Source organism: Fistularia commersonii, chromosome 4 (assembly GCF_037954325.1).
Source record: "Fistularia commersonii isolate RoL2024-O1a breed Wild chromosome 4, RoL_Fcom_v1.0, whole genome shotgun sequence".
NCBI lineage: Eukaryota > Metazoa > Chordata > Actinopteri > Syngnathiformes > Fistulariidae > Fistularia > Fistularia commersonii.
The window spans coordinates 7,852,521-7,872,282 of record NC_141287.1 but is presented as its reverse complement, the minus strand read 5'-3'; the positions used below and the strand labels follow the sequence as shown (position 1 = coordinate 7,872,282).

At 38.7% G+C, this 19,762-nt stretch overlaps 2 protein-coding genes across 10 annotated transcripts in view; one reads left to right on the top strand and one right to left on the bottom strand.

The window, feature by feature from the left end:
- Positions 1-486: 486 nt before the first annotated feature.
- On the top strand, positions 487-13,225 carry tfg (trafficking from ER to golgi regulator). 2 transcript variants are annotated; one of them, XM_086145059.1, is made up of 8 exons: positions 487-607; positions 2,508-2,716; positions 4,368-4,451; positions 4,855-5,001; positions 6,414-6,581; positions 6,756-6,902; positions 11,828-11,905; positions 12,031-13,225. In XM_086145059.1, exons 2-8 carry the CDS (start codon positions 2,533-2,535, stop codon positions 12,438-12,440), a joined length of 1,218 nt encoding a protein of 405 aa, XP_086001185.1. In that variant the 5' UTR covers positions 487-607; positions 2,508-2,532; the 3' UTR covers positions 12,441-13,225. The 2 variants fall into 2 exon arrangements, with proteins under 2 accessions (XP_086001185.1, XP_086001184.1); XM_086145058.1 differs by having other exon boundaries at positions 11,828-11,920.
- Positions 13,226-14,567: 1,342 nt separating this feature from the next.
- The window catches only part of abi3bpa (ABI family, member 3 (NESH) binding protein a), a 30,092-nt gene continuing 24,897 nt past the window's right edge, over positions 14,568-19,762 (bottom strand). For all 8 annotated transcript variants that reach the window (XM_086145049.1, XM_086145050.1, XM_086145051.1 and 5 more), the window contains 6 exons: positions 19,357-19,462; positions 18,774-18,853; positions 17,596-17,625; positions 17,323-17,481; positions 15,795-15,917; positions 14,568-15,711 (listed from right to left, as the gene is read on the bottom strand). In XM_086145049.1, the coding sequence (XP_086001175.1) occupies positions 15,596-15,711; positions 15,795-15,917; positions 17,323-17,481; positions 17,596-17,625; positions 18,774-18,853; positions 19,357-19,462 (614 nt within the window). In that variant the 3' untranslated portion in view covers positions 14,568-15,595. The remainder of the gene's footprint in view (positions 15,712-15,794; positions 15,918-17,322; positions 17,482-17,595; positions 17,626-18,773; positions 18,854-19,356; positions 19,463-19,762) is intronic.

The following is a 19,762-nucleotide window of genomic DNA, read 5'->3' as shown; positions in this document are numbered from 1 at the left end:
AAATGATTCTGTTTTTGTCATTTGTTTGGTTTTTGACTATTTTTGCTGCATTCCAATGAGGTAACATTTTACATTGTAATAGCCTCCTGGTGGTATTTAGTTACCTTACACGTAGTCAATTTTGAGTTTGGGATTATTGCTTCTCAGAGTGAAGTTATTTGAGACCTTGAAATCATCATGTCTCAAATAAATGTCTCTATAAATGACAACAAATGACTCTTGAGATCTTTTGATGAGAGCAAAAAAAATGACAAGTTCAAGTATATTTTTGCACTTAGTTGATTGACGTATTCATCAGGATATCTTCTGCTCCATCTCGTGTTGGGGCTCAAAATACATTTAACTAACAATTAGTGGTATTACTATATAATTCAATGTCGCTCTTGCTTCTGCTTTGGGATCTTTAGGATACGTTTATAATTATGATCAGGGGGCGGCTCAACTCAGCAGTCACGTCAGGGGATTTGCGGCTGCGCGCAGGGAATGCCACGTACTGGTTGACGTCGACAGCCGAGGCGACGGTGCACTTCCTGATGCTGGTACCCAGTTAGCGAAGCTAACGAACATTTTCCATTTTCACCGTTTGGGGAGAAGTCGTCAGGCTCAGGTGAAATACATCGTTGGGTTTGACGCCAAAGTACATTGTACTATTGTTTTAACGACGGGAAACTTATCGGCAGTCATTGTGTAACTGTCTAGCAAGCTTGCATGCTAAACCGTTAGCCGGCTAATGTTACCTTCGCAATATAGCAAGCTAACGTCGAGCTAGCTTGCCCGAACAGGTGTTTGGGCCGCCGGTTTCCAAGGGGTAGCTCTAACTAAATAACACTGTCCCATCTAAGTTGTATTGATTAAGATAGGATGCAAGAATTACGATGACGTATCAAATCATATTGGTGTACACGTCTCACAGTGTTTGCTTTAAGTTGACATTACCCCTGATCAAGTTAGCAATGTTATATTGTAAACCTTTATTTAGGGTACCGATTGCTTTTCAACTGCCCATTTTGGGTTGAGGCAATTTTAAAGGAATAAAAACTATATAGCATAATACCTGAGCTGTCCTAATTTACACAGGGCGGAAAAGGCTTGCTAGCAAACTTTGGCTGTTGATTGTGATACTGTAAGTGTGTATAAGCCGTTGCCAGATGATGATTCTCTTAACAAATTAACCGTGCATTTTTTGGTTCACATTTCTGGTTCACAAACCAGGATTATTTCGTTGTGCAAGTCTGCAAGTCGTTGTAGATGTCTCATTCCTGCTTCCGGTTGATGGTAGCTAGCACGCAATCCCTAGCATCCAGCCAATTATTCATCTGGCAGGGTCATTCAAAGCCTCTGCAATCCTGGAATTAAATTCACAATAGTATGTTGTCCAGACTTAAACACCATGGTGAGTCCAGTTGGTGATGAGCACGAACAACTAGATATGGATGAATTCTATTTTCTTATTAAAGTTGATATGTAATTATGTAAGTTAATACTGGTATGATTATATGATATTCATACAACATTACGATAACAAGCACATCATTGTTTTTGACACTTTCATTTTAAAGGTCTAACTTTTAAATGTTCATAGCATATGCACAGCACTTAGTAATGGAATCATATTGACTGTAATTTTTGGTAATGGTCGCTAAGATCCTGAATAGTTCAGATGAGTCATTGCCAGCTCACATGCTGATGCTTGACCTTTGGAATCTGCTGTGAAAGTTAGAGGTAGTTTCCCTGCACATTGATTGGATTGGCCTCTCATTTTGACAAGATTCTTATCAGTACTGAATGTGCAATTCATTGTTCAAGGAAAAGAGAACCACATTATCTAGAGGCCCTTACAATGATATGATATCAGTCTCCCTGTATTAGTGACTAGGTTACTCTCACAGAAGACAATGCATATCAATGGTAATTGGTAATTTAATCATTAAATTATTGTCCCCATATAGTACAACAGCCAAATTTTAGTATATTTTCACAACTCTTTTTGTTTTTAATAAAAAGTGAACTTACCCTGAAGCCTCATGCTCCAAATAGCAAGTACATCTAATTGTTTTGCATTTCTGGTTTATGCCCAATCTTTTTTTTTAAGCACAGAAACACCAACCAAAAATCAGCCTCCAATTGGAAATTCTCTCCTAGTGCATGAATGAATTTGTGGGTGCAAGTTGATCAATAGTGATTACTTAATTTGTGTAGACCAGAGTCTCACATGAACTAATATGTAACACCAACCAAGTTAACCCGAACCCAAACAATGAAGCATCTTTGTCTGCTACCCTCCAAAGCTAAGTGGCATCGAAGACCTAAATATAACACTATGCATCCTCTAAGGTAAATAACATTCACCCTCAGTTTGAACCCCCCTCACACTTGGACAATACTATACTATTAAATTTTGATGTTTGGAGTGATTTCAATTTAAAAATTAAAATTGAATGACCCGTCAGGCAGAAGTCTTGCAATGTAACTTTTTATATAATTGTTGTAATGCTTTGTCTCTTAAGTGTCTGGAGCAGAACGGTCCGCACAATGAATGGCCAGCTGGACCTGAGCGGGAAGCTGATCATCAAAGCCCAATTGGGTGATGACATCAGACGCATTCCAATACACAACGAAGACATCACCTATGATGAGCTAGTGCTTATGATGCAACGTGTTTTTAGAGGGAAACTGCAGAGTAACGACGAGGTTACAATCAAATACAAGGATGAAGGTCGGTACATTTCTAGTTTTATTATTACTCAGTTAATAATAATCTTTGGACCATATCGTCTGAGCATTTGATAAATTAATAGCGTTTTCTATATTTAATTTGACACGGATTAAGGGTGTAATTATTATTTGCCCTGATGAATTCATATTCAATGTTTTTGTGGTGACAGCATTTTCTCACCTTAAGTTGAGAAGTACTTGCATATGATAGATTTTAAATTAATGAACAAATTGAAACAAATGATTTGTGACATGCTGTCTTCATTGAGCCCTTCTTCTTAATTCAATATCACCATCAAAGTTGTATCTTGGAACTTCATACCAAGAAACAAGGAGAACGAGGAAAAAAATGGTCAGTTAATTCGACCACTCCTTCAACCAAAATTCACGCTAGTAGTAATATAATCTGTTATTGGCTTTGTCAATGTTTTTAGGTGCATCATTGGCACCCTCTGATAGGAGTAAAACTTTATGCTGTATACATTTTTACATTTGAAATGCTTGTTTGCAGTTTTTTTTTTTTTGTGAACCCAAGATACCCTTGGTTCAAGTGGATCAAACAGCCTTCATAATAAATTTAGTAAAAGAAAGAAAAAAATCAAAGCATGTATAAGGTTTGTTTGGAAAAATCATTGTTTTGGACCTTCTGCAGGTTTGGGAACATAACATGTAATTGGATGGTTTTCTCCGAATCTCAACATAACATCAGACTTTCCCTAACACTAATTTGTTGTTTCATTTAATGTTCAATTTTGTTGTTGGCTGCAGGTCTAAAAAACTGCATTCAAAGGAGCATTTGATCTGTGGCTTTTCTTTAAGCTGTAATAAGAGAAATGACATGCTAGACCAGACCAGTTCATCCTCTGGATTTGGTGGGTGCTGCTAGATATTCAATAGATACGAAATTGGTTGCCTCGGAATATGTGGTTATAGAATATCACAGCATCCACATATATGAATCTGAAGATTGAATCTTGCACGAAACAATATAAGCATGTCTGTTTACCATCACTTTCACCCACATATCTTGCCAAAGTCTGAATTTGATGTAATTACGGAAAAACTTCAGATTATTGCAGGTCCTTCTTGATGGAAAGGCTTTTAACGGGAATTCCATAGTTGCAGTGTGTACTGGCACTATGAATTAAATATAACATATCTTTTCGTATGAACTTTACAGAAATGTGACAATTTAATTTCAAATATGAATTTTAGTTTGCTCTTGATTTTACTCATTTATTAATTATTTTAAATTTTTTATCCCCAACTTTCCCTGGTTGTGGAACAGTGGACAAATGCATTTCCTCACATCGAGAAGTAGGAGAATGGAAAGATGCTGATTACATCTGATTACTTCTGTCATTTTATTGTCATTCTGTTTTTCAGAAATCCTTATGGATGCAAGAACATTTGATAAGCGCATTTATTGTATGTGGAAAGTCAGAACATTTGAGATCCTTGTGTTTGGGGGACTTTTGATCATCCTTCTGTTTGAATATAGTTAGAGTCTATCAAAATGTGCAGCTTATTTTGCATGTCAAAGCAAATTGTAAGTTGAATTCAGTATGCGATGGTAAAGAGTAATACAGCATTATGTATGTCCCTTTTCCGGGACTCTGTTTCTAACCCCAAGCTATTCTTCTTTTTTGTAGATGATGACCTCATTACCATTTTTGACAGCTCTGACCTCTCCTTTGCAATCCAGTGTAGTAGAATACTCAAACTGACTTTGTTTGGTAAGTTGACAAATACCCTTCCTGCAATTGAATGATGCATTGAAAAATCCCACACTGACGTTTTACACCAACTGTGGAAATTCAATTGCGACTTTCTGTCACTTGAGGGCAGTCCTGCTTATGCTGTCTGTGACACTTTGTTACTAGAAAAGCAGTTGATTGCACTACCTCAGGTGCTTGCGTGTAGGTGGGCGTGCGTGTCCTAAGATTGGTTTTGAAGACAATTCATGTAGCAGTACATTAATGGATATATTTATAAATAGCCTTAATGACCTCTGTTTATTATCAGTCTCAAATTTGTGGTAGTGTTTTTTTCTGATCCCACTTAAAGTCAATATACAGATGGAAATTCAGAACGGATAGAGACTGGTTTAATTTGTTCACTGACCTCTCATTTCTACAGTCAATGGGCAACCAAGGCCTTTGGAATCCAGTCAGGTGAAGCATTTGCGTAGGGAGTTGATTGAACTGAGAAATAAAGTCAACAACCTGCTGGACAGCCTGGAACCCCCGGCAGAACCTGGTGTGACTGCTGCAGCACCAGACAGTGGTAAACCCCACACCCGACAAGCACATTACAAACTATGCGTTCTTCATTTAGAGAACAAGAAACAAAATAAGAAACCTTAAAATAAAATTGAAAATGTTTAAAATCCCATGACTGCTTTGAGGCCTGCATTTGATTAGATGTATTAATTTTTTATAGAATGCAAAATTTTGTTTTGTTTTTTACTTTTGGTCAAACTGGAAAATTTATCAAACAGTTTGTGCTCCCAACAACCATTTATTTTTCATAGGTCTCGATTTCTAAACACTGGGATATATTTTCCATCCATCAAACAAAATTTTGTTTATGTAGCACATCTCAAATACCATTGAAATTTGAGATAAACAGCTGTTCCATAATATAGAGAATATGTTGGAAAATGTAATAATAAAGCAAATATTTAAAAAGGTAATTGAAATAAGTCAAATAAAATAAAAAAACGAAAACATCTAAATCTACATATATTACCCTGTGACCCTTTGATATGGTAACTAGAATTTAGGTTTGATCTAAATTCACACGTTTTTTAGATTGTAGCTAAAGGAGACCTTGTCACATGACTTCACTTTTAAGGTCTCTATTTTTATATTGTTTTTCTGTCTGAAATACAAGATTTAAAAACTGTAGACAGCTTGTTTACAATGTGCAATGCATCAATTTGGTCAGCCTCATGAGCTTTCTGACAAAATGTCTTTCTGTGGGATTTGTCTACACGTCATTTGTGCAAAGCTGCAGTTTTTTTAATGAGAAATCTTGCCACCTGCTTGTTAATGGTTAAACTAAGATTTGAAGTTGAAAATGAGTTTACTAACAAGCGCCACATACTGTAGACATCATAAACTTTGATACACAATAAACTTTGGGTCTCATTAGGTAATGGCATATGTGCACTCAAACATTGTTTTTCTTCTTTTTACTATTGTTTTTTTTTCTTTTATTATCACATATCTTATGTCTTTTCCACTGAAGAGGTTTTCACAGCTTTTTCAAGACATAACCTATCCAACATACCCACTGCTATAATCATAGGCCCTGTATCCCATATATTAGCTCCAGACTGAGAGGCTTTTTAGGAGCCTGTAATTGTTAAAGTAATAGGATATTTTTCTTTGTTGTGAAATTTGACTTCAATGATGCACCAAATAGAAAGCTTTTTTTGCTTTGTAAATTCTTGTGTCATTTAACTAAGATTGTGGTCCCTCATACCTAAACACTAGTTATGTGTTGTAGTTTGTATATCTGCCCTCTTTAGAGCAAGCACAATTTAATTGTACATGCTTGATTGTAATTGTGTCTTAAATGAAGTAGTAGTTCATCAAGAAACTTTGGGGGTAATAACAAATTATAGCAAAGGTTTATTTTGACATTATGTCTTTCCAGTTTGTCCTTGAATATTTATCTGTCTGTGTTACCAGAATCAGTGGATGGGCGTGAAGGCAAAGTGGTGGCAGCAGAGCCCGCAGGAAAGCTTTCAACCCCTGTCAGTGCAGCCAGCATGTCAGCCTTTGACCCTTTAAAAAACCAGGATGAGGTCAATAAGAATGTCATCTCCTCATTTGGCCTGAGCGAGGACCAAGCCCCAGGTATATCAAATTATCCAACCTTGATCACTTGGAGCACTTGCGTTTTATGTAAATATATTTTGTTTTGTTATTTCCTGCCTGTGTCAGATGAAATTTTACAATTCACCAGTTTTTGTTTTAGCTTAGACATATAGCATTCTCAGGAGCATTTGCTTCTCTCTTTGCCATCTGTAGCTCCACCACCAATTGCACCAGAGGAGCGCTCAGGAACCCCTGATAGCATTACTTCTTCATCATCTGCAGCCCCTCAGCCAGGCTTGCCCTCCCAACCGCAGGCTCCTTACCCTGGAGTACAGCAGGGACCCCCAGCTGGCATGGAAGGTGAGACGTGCAATGTTTAACACAGCAGATCATAATGGGGAACAAACCAGCCTGCACAGAGGATTGATGTTTGAAAGACCACAGATCCAGAGAACCTAGCCTGAGGGCCATTAATCAATTAAATGTTCTTTCTCAGAGGTGTCTTCTATGGAATGCTCCTCCGACCCACTAAAATATGACTGTTACCCAAATATCCTGGTGCTTTTTTCCACAGTGTAAATTGTACTTAATGATATAACATAAAAACTGTCAGACATGTCTTTGAAACACTATGCATCACTGCTATTTATTCTTACAGTAAATTCCTCCACCCAGCACATAGACTGACAGTGCCCTTCAACACTCTGTACTGTTATTTTATGCTGTGCAGTTAGTGTTGGAATATTTTTCAAATTAAATACATTAATAAGTAACTACCATACAAGGAAGAAATGTCTTTTGTCAAAGTAAGGTCCCAAAGAGAAACCTAAACATAAGTTTGAAAAATACAACATTAAAAACAGAAAATGAAAGAATTAATTAAACTAAAAACTTTTGCTAAGTGTCTTAGCCCAATCCTCTCAACATGGACTGTGCTTATACAATATGTCTGCTCAGGACTGACACAGTGGATCCTTTTATTATTTACTGTAAGTTCAGGATTTACTCCAGGAACGTACGTAACAACTGCCACAGTCACTCCAGTCAACTGCATGTGAAAAGTAATTTCATGTTATGCTTGACTGTGCCCAGGAACAAAGACTGTGCCAGACAGAGGTATATGATCCCCATTTACTGAGCCGTGTCACTTACCATCATCCTACCGCTCACCAGGACTATAGACAGAAAGTGTCACTTTCATCTAAGCGGATTATATTTGGTGAAAAAAAAAAGTTTTTTTTAAAATGACTAGAATAAGCTGAAATAAGTAAATGTCTCCAGCAAAATTCAAACATTTTTAGAACAATCTGCTCAGAATTATGACAAAAACAGTATCCTTTTTTAGCTAACTTGAACCTTTCTGCATGTGCTATAACCATAGGAAGGGGAGTGACTGCAGTGGGTTGTTTTGGGAGGTGGAAAAGCAAGCTCAGAAAATCAAAACACTGCAAATACATAGCCTTTTGTCCCATTAGTTTGTCTAATTTTTCCAGTCACCCATGACTGTTATTTATATAATTTTTTTCCCCATCCTCAGTTTGTTGCTGTGAGCCCACTTCTTAAAGCATTAATATATGTAGACACACTACATACTACATTCCTGGAGAATGGTAATAAAATGACAAGCATCATTTACGTGCACCTAACCACAGTTGGCAGATAAAAGATATAGAATGTATTGAAGAGGTGGCTGAAGTCTGGCCACTTGTTTTCCATTGATCTCCTGATAGGAGCCTTGAGCCTGATCCATATTGTAACAGGATCTACCTAAGTATGTGTGGTACCCCTCTGGATGGACAAAGTTTCCTCTGCCAATCCAACCTGTGCCTTTGTTTCCTTTGTTTTTTTTCTCTCTGTTCAAGTGCAGCTATAGAGGTTAAAAATGTCTATCAGTTAATACATTGCTGCAAAAGGATTAGATTAATTTGATATTGTGGTTGTGGAGGCGACTTGAGCAAAGGTGCTGCATTTTCTTGCACCCTGTTTCTTACCCCTGTGCTCGCTTGCAACAGTGAAGCTCAACTCACATGTGGTATGAGCACTCATTATTTTGTGGTTTGGCATACGAGGACTTGTCCACAAAGTTTAATGAGTGTAGTTAGGCCAGAAGAAAGACTTTTCATGTCAGAAATTTGGCCAGTAATGCATTATATTTCACATAGCTAGCCAGCTTTAGAGGAACCTATTCAAGGTTAGTAAAGTTTCTTAAAGCAACCTGATTTCCTTGCACTGCAAGAACTTGCTCTTTTTGTATGATTCTCACAGTTACTTTCAAGTACCGTAAATTCCGGCATATAAGTTGCTCCCTTTTTCACATTTTTTGAGAACTGCGGCTTTTACAACCATGCAGCTAATTTATGGATTTTAATAGGGTAATTATGGTAGGTTCCTTCTGCCATCACCGTCATAGTGGCCAAATGAAGCCCACTCGCATTTATGAAAATTCTTCAGATCAGCCATTTTGCGCCTATTGCACACACCCCCATCATGAAAAAGACGCACAGAAATGCATTTGATGCGGCTTTCAAGTTAAAAGCGATCAGTCTGGCTGTCAAAGAAGGATATAGAGCTGCTGCACATAAGATCAGCACCTGTTCTGAAAAAAATGCATCTGCGTTATGTACCAGTAGTTGTAGATGTTACCGACATTTATTTAATTAAAGGCTTTCAAAAAAAAAGACATTCCTGTAACATCTTGCTGTGTTATAACTCCTGTTTCAACACGGATGGGGGCATTATTGTGAGTCTGCAAATCAAAACAAAAATCTGTCACGTTTGACTCAATAATTTGAAGATGGAACTGTTTAGGATTCTACATCCCACTGGTTAATCGAATTTGTACTGTTTTTGATTTGTGATTATTTTGTGATGTGTGACCATTTTTGCCTATTTAGGCTGTAGACCCATGGGCGAGAGGAAGGCAGGGCGCAGACCAGCTGTCTTAAGTTCCTATTGTAGAAAAGAATGGATGAAAATCCACCCATAGACCTGTCTTGTATTCTCATTGTGGGCTGTATGATTATATTCATCCTCTTGCAAATAGATTATGTGAAAATGGTGTCCACGTGAAACAAAAAAAGCCTTAAATGAGCATCATAATATCTGTTTTCTAATTCAACATTTATACATTCGGTATATACTTAGGATGCTCTGGATTTGTTGTCACATGATTAGCTTCTCTGGATCCATCCTTTGGACAAAGCAGAGTTACTAGTGAATGTTCAAAAATGTGGAAAAAAGGTAACTTATAAGGTTGCAAGCCAACTGAGCATGTGTGGCCTTTTAAAGGTTGCCTTAAGCTCACTTTTAATGGAAGCTTGGGTTACTTGTTGTCATGAGAATGCTGCTAACAAGAGCCATGAGCAGATGGTAAAGATTTCAACCTGTTGTCTCTCAGACGGTGATAGACCTCAAGCAAAATTTCACATCTGTGCAAGACAGAAAGAAACCGTAAACATGTACATACAGAGCAAGCACTCAGATCATCGCATGAGGCTCAAAAGTAGGAGGGTCTTTTTGGTGTAAAACGATTAATTAAAAATAAACTCATGGTCTATGTTTTGTTTTAAAGGCATGTCAGAGGTCAGCAGGCCATCAATTTTATGTGGAGTTTTGCTGCTGCTGAATCAATTCAGTTCTGTCAGCCGGGAGACATTTCTTTCCCGTGATCTCTTGGCAGGCTGCTTGCTGTCCTATCGGCCCCACTGGAGTTAACATAAGTTCTCCTGGCTAATGGTGTCTTAACAGCCACGCATACCTCTATTACTATTACATAACAGTTCTGATCCATTACAGACTGAGAGAAACATGAAATGCATCCAATTTTACACATAGATTTTCATACAATGAGGACTGTGGCGCTCATGCTAGATGTGCTGTGTCATGTCACTGCTGTGCCCCTCACTGTTTGTATGCTGCACCTCAGCCACTCTCGTTTTGTTTCCTTGAAAGGACTTTTGCCATGTGTGTGGCGTCTCCTGCCTTAAATGACAAAATTAAATAATGACCTAGTGAATTCATAAGACATACTTGACTTCAAGTTGTAGAAACTGAGTCATACTTGAGTCTATTGATGTTTTTCCAGCATAGTAGTTTGGTAGGAGCTTATAGACTTCCTTTCTGCTTTAGTCTGTTCAGACTCAGAAAGTCCCAAAGTGTCAGCCCTCCCAAAGAGTGGAAAGTCAGCATTAATTTTACTCGAGCTTGAAAGCACAGGCCATTTAGGGGTGGTATTTTGGGCTTAGTTAAGTGAGAACAGTATTTTGCCAAGTCTTCTATGAAAGGAAAACTTAATGAGCTCATTAAAATACCAAGGAACAGGTTTCATGTTTTTCAAACATAAAGACGACATCCGATTGTAAGAATTACTTGTCCTCCTTAAATCACAACATAAGGGAATGACATGACTTGAAGATCATCTGCCACGTGTGCACGAAGGTAGTTTCGCCTGGTGAAGTCATAGTTAATAAAAAGTGCAGCAGGAAGTCACTGTCTGCAAACATAGACGGGTCTGTTAAGGATGCCATGTGGGTTGTTTCAGCCACAGTTCTGAGAAGGATCGCATTGTTGTATTTGTCAGGTCCTGTGTTTGTGTTTGTCTCGGCACTTGCACCCTGCCCTCTTGCTTGAAGCCAATTCTTACTGTAATGTGCCACGGCCAGATCTCTGCGTGTTGTGCTTTTTAGCAGCACATTAAATTAAAGTGGTTGCAGCTGTTTGTCACAATGCACAGGTGTTCCCAAGAAGGTAGATTATTTCTCATTAACATTCAGTGCACCTCATGCGTCCCGGGTCCAAAAAGTATAGATGTACCCATTGAAGATGTTTACAATCAAACTGAGCACGCTCTTGCCAGATGTAGAAATTATATTGATTGCATCTGCAAATTGTATACTCTGCCCCCAAATAAACCATGTAGTTATTGGAGTATAGAGGCCTTTAGTAGGTGTCCCTCCTATAATAATGGAATTTAAAGTTTATTCAGGCCTCATGGCTCCAGCCATCATATGTATATATTCATTAGGGAGAAGCTGTTGCAGATCATATCTGATCCCTCATCAATGCCAACACTGAAGGGGGCATATTTGTAAGAGATTATGGATCAAGTAGGTGTGTCTTTCAGCCCTGACACTCCAAAACACCTGTTTGCCTAACAATACTATACCTTTGCATTGGCATGAGAATGATGTGAGCTCATACAAAAAAAAATCACAGAATAAAGGTTTTGTTGTCAGATGAAAAGATAGTCGCAATGTAAAGAACATTTTTTTCTTTACTTCATTCAGGTCAGGTGTACCAGCCGTACCAGGCTCCAGGCGGATACCCGCCTCAGCAACCGGGGGCTCCTCCACAGCAACAGTATGGTATGCAGTATCCTGGTAAGAGTAAAAATAGTCAGAATCGTAAGAGAGGTAGCTGCCTTTTTTTAATTAATCAGGATTTCTTTCCTCCCCATCGTGAATTAAAGAGACTCTTCCCCCTTTTTCAGCCGGATACAGCCCTCAGCCTGGTGCTCCTCAGCCTGGTCCACCACAGCCACAGCAGCAGCAGTTCCAGAACTACGCACCACCATCCTCCCAGGCTCAAGCACCTGGTCCAGCCCAAGCTGCAGCCCCTGGCTTCCAGGGGGGGCAGCAGCAGCCCCATCCCCCACAGGGCACACAGCAGTATCCGCCGGGAGCCTTCCCTCCCCAAAACTATACCTCCCAGGCCTCCCAGCCTGCCAACTACAGCATCCCACCCAGCTCCCAGCCTGGCTCAGGGTACCAACCCCGCCCAGGATACACTCCACCCCCAGGTAGCACAGTCACCCCTCCACCTGGAGCTGCTAACCCATATGCGCGCAACCGCCCCCCTTATGGCCAGGGCTACACTCAGCCAGGCCCTGGATACCGGTAAAAGAGAATGGATTGATCCTAACGCAGCGATACCCCTGCCCTCTACAGTATGTGGCTTGAGCTATTTGAACTGGGTGCAGAAAGCATGGTTTATTGCTCTGCATCTCCCCCATACAAATATTAAATCTAAATATGAACCAGGAAAGCTCCCCTCGCCCCCAGGCCAATGGTTAGTGTTTGTGTACTGTCTAGCAACAGACCACTGTTCTTGATGTGTGTTTCTCGTGTTATTTTTCCCTTATTTCCCGCCCTCTCTCACTGTCTATTCTGCACTCTCACGTCTCTGTAAAAGTGTTAACAGCCTGTATGCGTGCACACACACTTGGAAGACCAAAACATGATGGTCCACAAGCTCTTGCTATTCTTCGAGCACTATTTTGTGAGTTGCCTCCATATCCTCGCACTCTCATACAGACATCCTGATCATTACGTGCATATGGTGTGTGGGTGCCTATCTAAATGACACTTCACCCATTTTATGCTCATTGGTTTGTTTTGTTTTCTTCAGCAGTTCACCTTCATGTTTTGATATTATTAATGATTAAAACTGCCCTATGACAGGAATACCAATTAAATGAGGGCTCTTGGGAGGCTTAGTTCCAGGTGTAATCAAAAGGGTTTGCTTACCTTGTTATATCACCTCCAGTAAAGCTTGCTATTGCGCTCATGATCTATCACTGTTTTCTACTAATATATAAGATCCAATTCCACCTTCAAGTGAAATTAGTTGTTAATGTATAAACTGTAACATTTTTCTTTAACGTAATAAATGATCAAGACCCAGTGGAAGTTGAATTCTCTGTTTTGATATTGAGTTGCTGTTGGCCATCTTGGCTCACTGTCCCTTTCTTAACACAGTCTTTCTGTCTGTGGTTTCTTAGTTCATGTCTGTGAAGTTTGGCTCTTCTTCTTGGCTTCTCCCCCAACCAGATCTGGAAAACTCTTGTAATGCGGTATTCCTATTTGGTTTTCCTGTTTGAGGGTTGTGGTTGGCTCGGACATGTCACCCGGGAGTATGTGGTTGATATGTCATGTCAAACTGTCGCAACGAGTGAGAGGAATGAAGCACAAAGGGTTTATTAAAGAAAATTTAGAAAAATCATCAAACACTTTCGTTGGAATCAGTGCTAAGTTTAAATCACTCGTGTTTTATCGTTATGGATGATTTGTAGTATTAATTGATGGAAAACATACAGGGGATTTGTGAAATATAGCAAGTCTACCTAGATTAATAATTCATATCCTTTTTAGGTCTGTATCAGATCCAGATCAAAACACAAGAGGACAATTGCAGTTATCGTGTCATTTTTTTAAAGAAGATTGTACCCATCGCACAGAGTGATGATGAACACCACAGGAAAATCTAAAAGAGCAGCCAGCTCTGTACCCATAATAAACCTTGTATTCTGGTGACCCTAATTGATAGCATGTAGTGTGAAACAACCATTTTTTATTTATTTTTTTAGTAGTTGCTTGTTAACATAGCCAGACCAACTGTTTCAAGCCACATATCCTCATTGGGACAAACTTCAATAAATCCAAATTATGTTAAGAAAAGGGGAATAGTTCAAGAATTATGTCAGATGCACAACTGGGTGGAATTAACAAAGTTTCCTTCAAGAATAAAGAGTAGCTCAGTCCCATATCTCCTTTTTGGTTAGTCGTTTGTTTTTTACCACTGTCTTACCACCGTCTGTACTCATGGCATTTTCTCGTCACTTTACAAATAACCGTGGAAATTAGCAAATAAATTGAAATAAAGGAAGAAATTAACCCCGAAGGCCAATTTTCCTCCCATTTATACCACAAAGATTTTAGGGATATTTTAGAAGACATTGCTACAAGTCACAGACCTATTTGTAAAATATAGATTAGCACTGACAAGTTTAAGAAATGTTACACATGTTATCCTGTGTTGTAGGTACTATGTGTGAGATATTTTATGTCTCGGATTTGGTATGTATATTTTTATTGCTGTTCTCAAATCCCTGCTATGTCCTGACTCAATCTAGCCAAATGTTAATTATGGCACAACAAAAAAATCATTTTTCCCCTAAATGTGTAACTGTAGTACAACATACAAGTATTTCAAGTCATGGAAATGGTCAACAAAGTAAATAAAGTAAAGTAAATACAAAACAACATTTAATAAGGAGGCAGTCTACATGGTTCTTCAAATACACCTGTGGTATAAAGAGAAGTAGAAATGACTTGACAGCTACGATATTGATTCAAGACCTTATGTACAATGCACGTCATGTTTAAACACAAAAACATTAGCAGAGATTATTTTATTTCCATATTACACCTCAGTTCATCATGATTTATCATCAATTTCATTTGTAAAATACAGGAAATATTTCATGAACATTAAAGAATACAAAATTCTCAAGTGATATGAGTAGAACCTCTTAGGTCAAGTTTTGTTCTTTACTACACTATTTAACGTAAGTCTTTTTCACTCATTACCTGATATTCAGACTTTTAATACTATCATCTATTATCCTGGAACACAATGATTTCACATCATATACATATATGAACAAATGTTTGATACTGTGCAAACTGCAGCTGCTAATAATCCCCCAGGGCCAGCAGACGGTTAGTTCTGCATGTCTGTGTGTATTGTGTGCTTGTATTTTACATAGTCCAAATGTACAATCAGTACAGTATATGATCCCCACCTTATTTCTGTATACAAATGATCAATGTGTGTGTTCATAGCCATGCAACTATTGAGAAGTATTTTTATGATCTCGTCTCAAAAGCACACACTAAATATTCAATAACAACCCCTTGATAAATAATATACAAGTCATTATAATTTGGGAGCCAGCTTCCCAATATTTCTCTGATTACTGTATATTCAACACATTTTGTTGACCCTCCTGCATTGTTTCATTCACGGAGATATGTTTTGATAAATAGAGAAATCCAGACCAATTTTTTACAAGTGCAGTTTTGTGACACCAAATACTTCTGTACACATTCATACCTGGTTGTGTAGGATAAGTTCAAATAAATTTGACACTTCCACAATGTCCATGGTAACTCGATAGAGAAGGACCATCTCCTCTAAGGCCGCAGCAGGCATCTACAGTCCTTTTCTTCCAGCCCATCGCTAAAAAAAACAGCCTGAAAAGGCCATAGGAGATCTTACCACTTCCCTGGTATGGGCGTACCACACTCATACCAGCCCACATAGGTAATATGTGACTTCCCTCCAATCTCCCCAAAGTTGACAGGCTCCTGTCTCATCGCCCTGTAGAATCCTGACACAGGAGGCAGAGGGATGAATATCTGCACGAATGAGAGCATCAAACGAGCAAGTTATGGCGACGGTCGATCCTAATACCTGGCCTTGATTGTAACTGGTCAGCAAATATGTGGGTGCCAGTCCGCCCGTCTAGGAAAGAGTCCACAAACTGACAGTGGTCCTCCCCATAGCCAGTTTGATCCCCGATGTTGTAGAATTTTCCTAGGTAGACAGAAATAAAAAGTATGTTCCTGACTGTAAAAGGCATAACTTGACCCATGTTTAACCCAGAGCTTTGTATTATAAACATAATTTGCCAAAAGTAAGTCATCGTCGATTAGACTGTATCCTTTCTACTGCTAGATCATATAGATGCGAACTGCTAATAGTTTTGCGAAAATTGTGCTTTCGTATATTAACAGATTTCCATTCTTTACAAGTTTTTCTATTCTTGTGTTTTGAATACAACAGTCAGCGAATGTGATCTCCCTGTCAAACTTTGCGGAACTGACCAGATGTGAAAACATATTTCTGCCAAAAGAAAAAATGTACCTTCTAAATACATACATACATATACATACATACATACATACACACATACATACATACATATATACATACATACAGACAGACACAGTTGTCGTTATTACAATTTGTGGTCAAATCTAGACATGTATGTTGTCATCACAGTGCAGATGCGGAAGTTGCATGCTAAAAAGAAATCAAACGTAATTCTCAAATAATCCACATATTTCTTTGTGGCCCCTCGAAAGGTTTGCGTATGTTAAAGAATCTGATTTTATGAATTATAATTTAACCAGCATAACTGCTGAGCTTAACTGAGTCGGTGTCCAGTTATCCCAAGCCCATCTAACCCCACCTGGTCCCTCAACACCACACAGACGGTCGGGGGGACGCTGAGGAGATTTGGCATGTCATCTAAGATCCTCAGCAACTTCTACAGCTGCATGAGAGCATCCGAACCAGCTGCATCCCTCTGTGGTACGGCAGCACCACTGATCAGGACTGCAGACACCTGCCGCGAGTGGTAAAGACTGCAGAGAGGATCACCAGAACCTTCTCTGCAGAGCATCTACCACCGTAGAATCCACAGGAGGGTTGCCTCCATCGACAAGGACCACGCCGACGCCCAACATGGACTGTTTACACTCCTACCCTCCAGTTGGAGTGTGAAATGTAGAACAACACGATTTAAGTTCTACCCGCCTGCCATCAGACTCTTAAACAGCTGACACTCATTTTTCTCGCACATGTAAAGTCTACTGCCCACTTGAATTGCACTCATCTTTGCACCGGCACTTTGTGAGTTCCACACCAAGCTGAACTCAAATGTCTTATTGCACGGCTACTGTTCTATTGCACTGTTCATATTCATATCTATGATCATATTTATAATTATGTTTACACTCTTCCTATCAGCACATATCCAAATGCATTGTGGACAGCAAAGTAGGAATTTCACTGCACAGGGAAACACGTTTCTACATTGTACATGTGACAATAAACACCTTGACCATTTTTATACAAATAGAAGATTTCAAAGAGTTGACAGAAGGGTTGGCTACATAGTGACATGACTGTATGATGATATTTTGTTTGTAATTACCACTGAGAGAGTCGCTCAGGTAAATCTTGTATCTCAGCGAGTTACAGAGCTGGATTCCCACAAACTTGCGGTACCAAGTTCTTTTCACATACTGCTTCCCGTTACATTCAGAATAGGCATCAGCTTTGAATGGGAACTGAGTCCAGATGGCATCTTTTCCTGTTAGTAAATCAACAAGAGCAGTTTATGTTTTGGTTGAATTACAGTAGGAGAGAAAGAAGAAATTCAACTCAGAAAGACTTTGCTTGTATGAAGACCAAAGATGATATTCACCTGAAGCGTGTTCACTTACTCGTGGATCCGCTGCAAATAATGAAGTAAAGTTTTAATCAATAAGGTCTTTGGAGCAACTTTGGCTATAGCACAGATATTGTGTTGGATGAACCCAAATTTGTAGCAGAGGTTTGGCGAAATATTAACAACGTGTAGCCCCCAAATGTCAGGGGTTTGATTGCACGAGGGCAAGACGCCAATTTAGCAAAGCATTCCTCTCTCAGTATTGTCATCATGAGTTTAAAACACTCCAGCGCATCAGTTCAGGGTTATACTTCAGCTGCACTATGATTGATGCAAATATAGCTTTTATACAAAATGCCGTGATCACCAGGTGGATGATTCTCTGCTTTAAACATCTGGTGAACTGACAAGACCCTCAAGTCTTAATCAGTGAAACATCAGTGCCATGTAGAATAAATCGACTGACAACTGTATAATAAGCCACCATCTGAAATGCTGTGCACCTTTAAGCACAGTCAGGCAACTCAGGACATAATGCTGGACTATATCTATTACCTTTCAGTCATTTTGTGTACTTCGTTACAAATTTGAGGCATGTACTCTTTGTTTATTCATTCATTTATTAAGTATTTCCTATGTGTTTCAGAGGGAAATGCTGCATGTTCGTAAACTGTAGTTACTTTACAAATCACCGTAATCTCATGTTCTATTTAAACAATATACCTCTTAATATTTCCATTACTATCTGTTTGTGAAAAATTGAAAACTTAAGTATTTCGCCTTGAACTGAGAGGAATTCAAAATGAATCACCTATCTTAAATAAATATCTTGGATCAACCAGTAAATGCATCATCAAAAAGGTAAAGGTTGATTTTAGCAACATTGGATCCTCACACAGCAATAGTTTGATTTGTAAAGATTTAACCACACAGCAGCATAAAGTGCTTTAAATGTAACATGGCCACTATTCCAGCACTGATATTGGATACTATGTGTTGTTGTAAAACATACCATTTCACAGCACAATTCCTATGTGTAGTTTTACTGATGTACAACTGGGGAATTTTGACGGAGTAAACTCTGAACCTCTCCATTTTCTTTGGCATTGATTTGCTGCTAAAGTGTGATTAGAGAAGGTCAAATACATACAGGTATATCTTTTGCTCTATATGTCGATCTCTATTTTTAAAATTGACAAAATAACAAAACTTGCCTGATTCTGTGTTAAAAGACACAGGATCACTGGAAGGTCCTGTTCCCAGCTCATTCTTTGGTGTCACTTTGAATTCATAACTGTAACAAGAATTGCAAGTTTAGTATATATTTAAGTGTTCTGAACTACATACAGAAAAACAAAAGGCATTATTCCAAATTATGAATCCTCTCTTTCGCAAAACAGAGATGCTTTCATGCTTTTGGAAGGGAAAGCAGGGGTCACACACACTCAAATACACAACTGATGGTTATTCCACGTGCTCCGTTCAGATGTCCTGGCAATGATTTGGGTTCACAAACCCAGCCGAGGGAAGGTTTCTGGTGAGTTCTGAGATTCCAGATGCTGTGATCTAATTAAAAACTCAGTGACCCACTCCACCCAAATGTGCTCAGATTTTCTGTCTTTTTGGACATTTTATCCGTGTTAAAACAAACGTGATTCACAGAGAGGGATATGAGGGTGTATTTATAAAGATAGTTAAGAAACAGACTGCTCCTCTGTGACACCTACACCAGCAAATAGCGGAATGGTGTTCCTATGCATTACAGGAAGTACATCTGGAAACAGTTGAATCACGTACCTGCTTTCCGGTTTAAGATTTTCGACCGCTGTGTGTGTCTGGTTCGTTGTCAGCACGGACACTTCCTCCCCATTAGGTCCTTTGGTGGTGGATACAACTTCATATTCTGATGAAGCATTCGGACAAAAAAATTAAAAAAAAGACATTTTTTTCAACTATTCAGCATTGAGACTAAACCTCAAAACTTCAATGGCATAATTTATCTGCCACGCCTACTACTGATGAATACAAAACAATAAATGGTTGCAAAAACTCCTGCAAACATTAAAAACCATGAAATTACACCTTGCAGATGACTTGTTAGACATTTTCAGATATAACAGGAAATGAATGGCAGGATATTTAAATGCATTTAGATGTTACAAACCTTTATAATAAAGGCTATGTTATTTTTTGAAAGGTACAG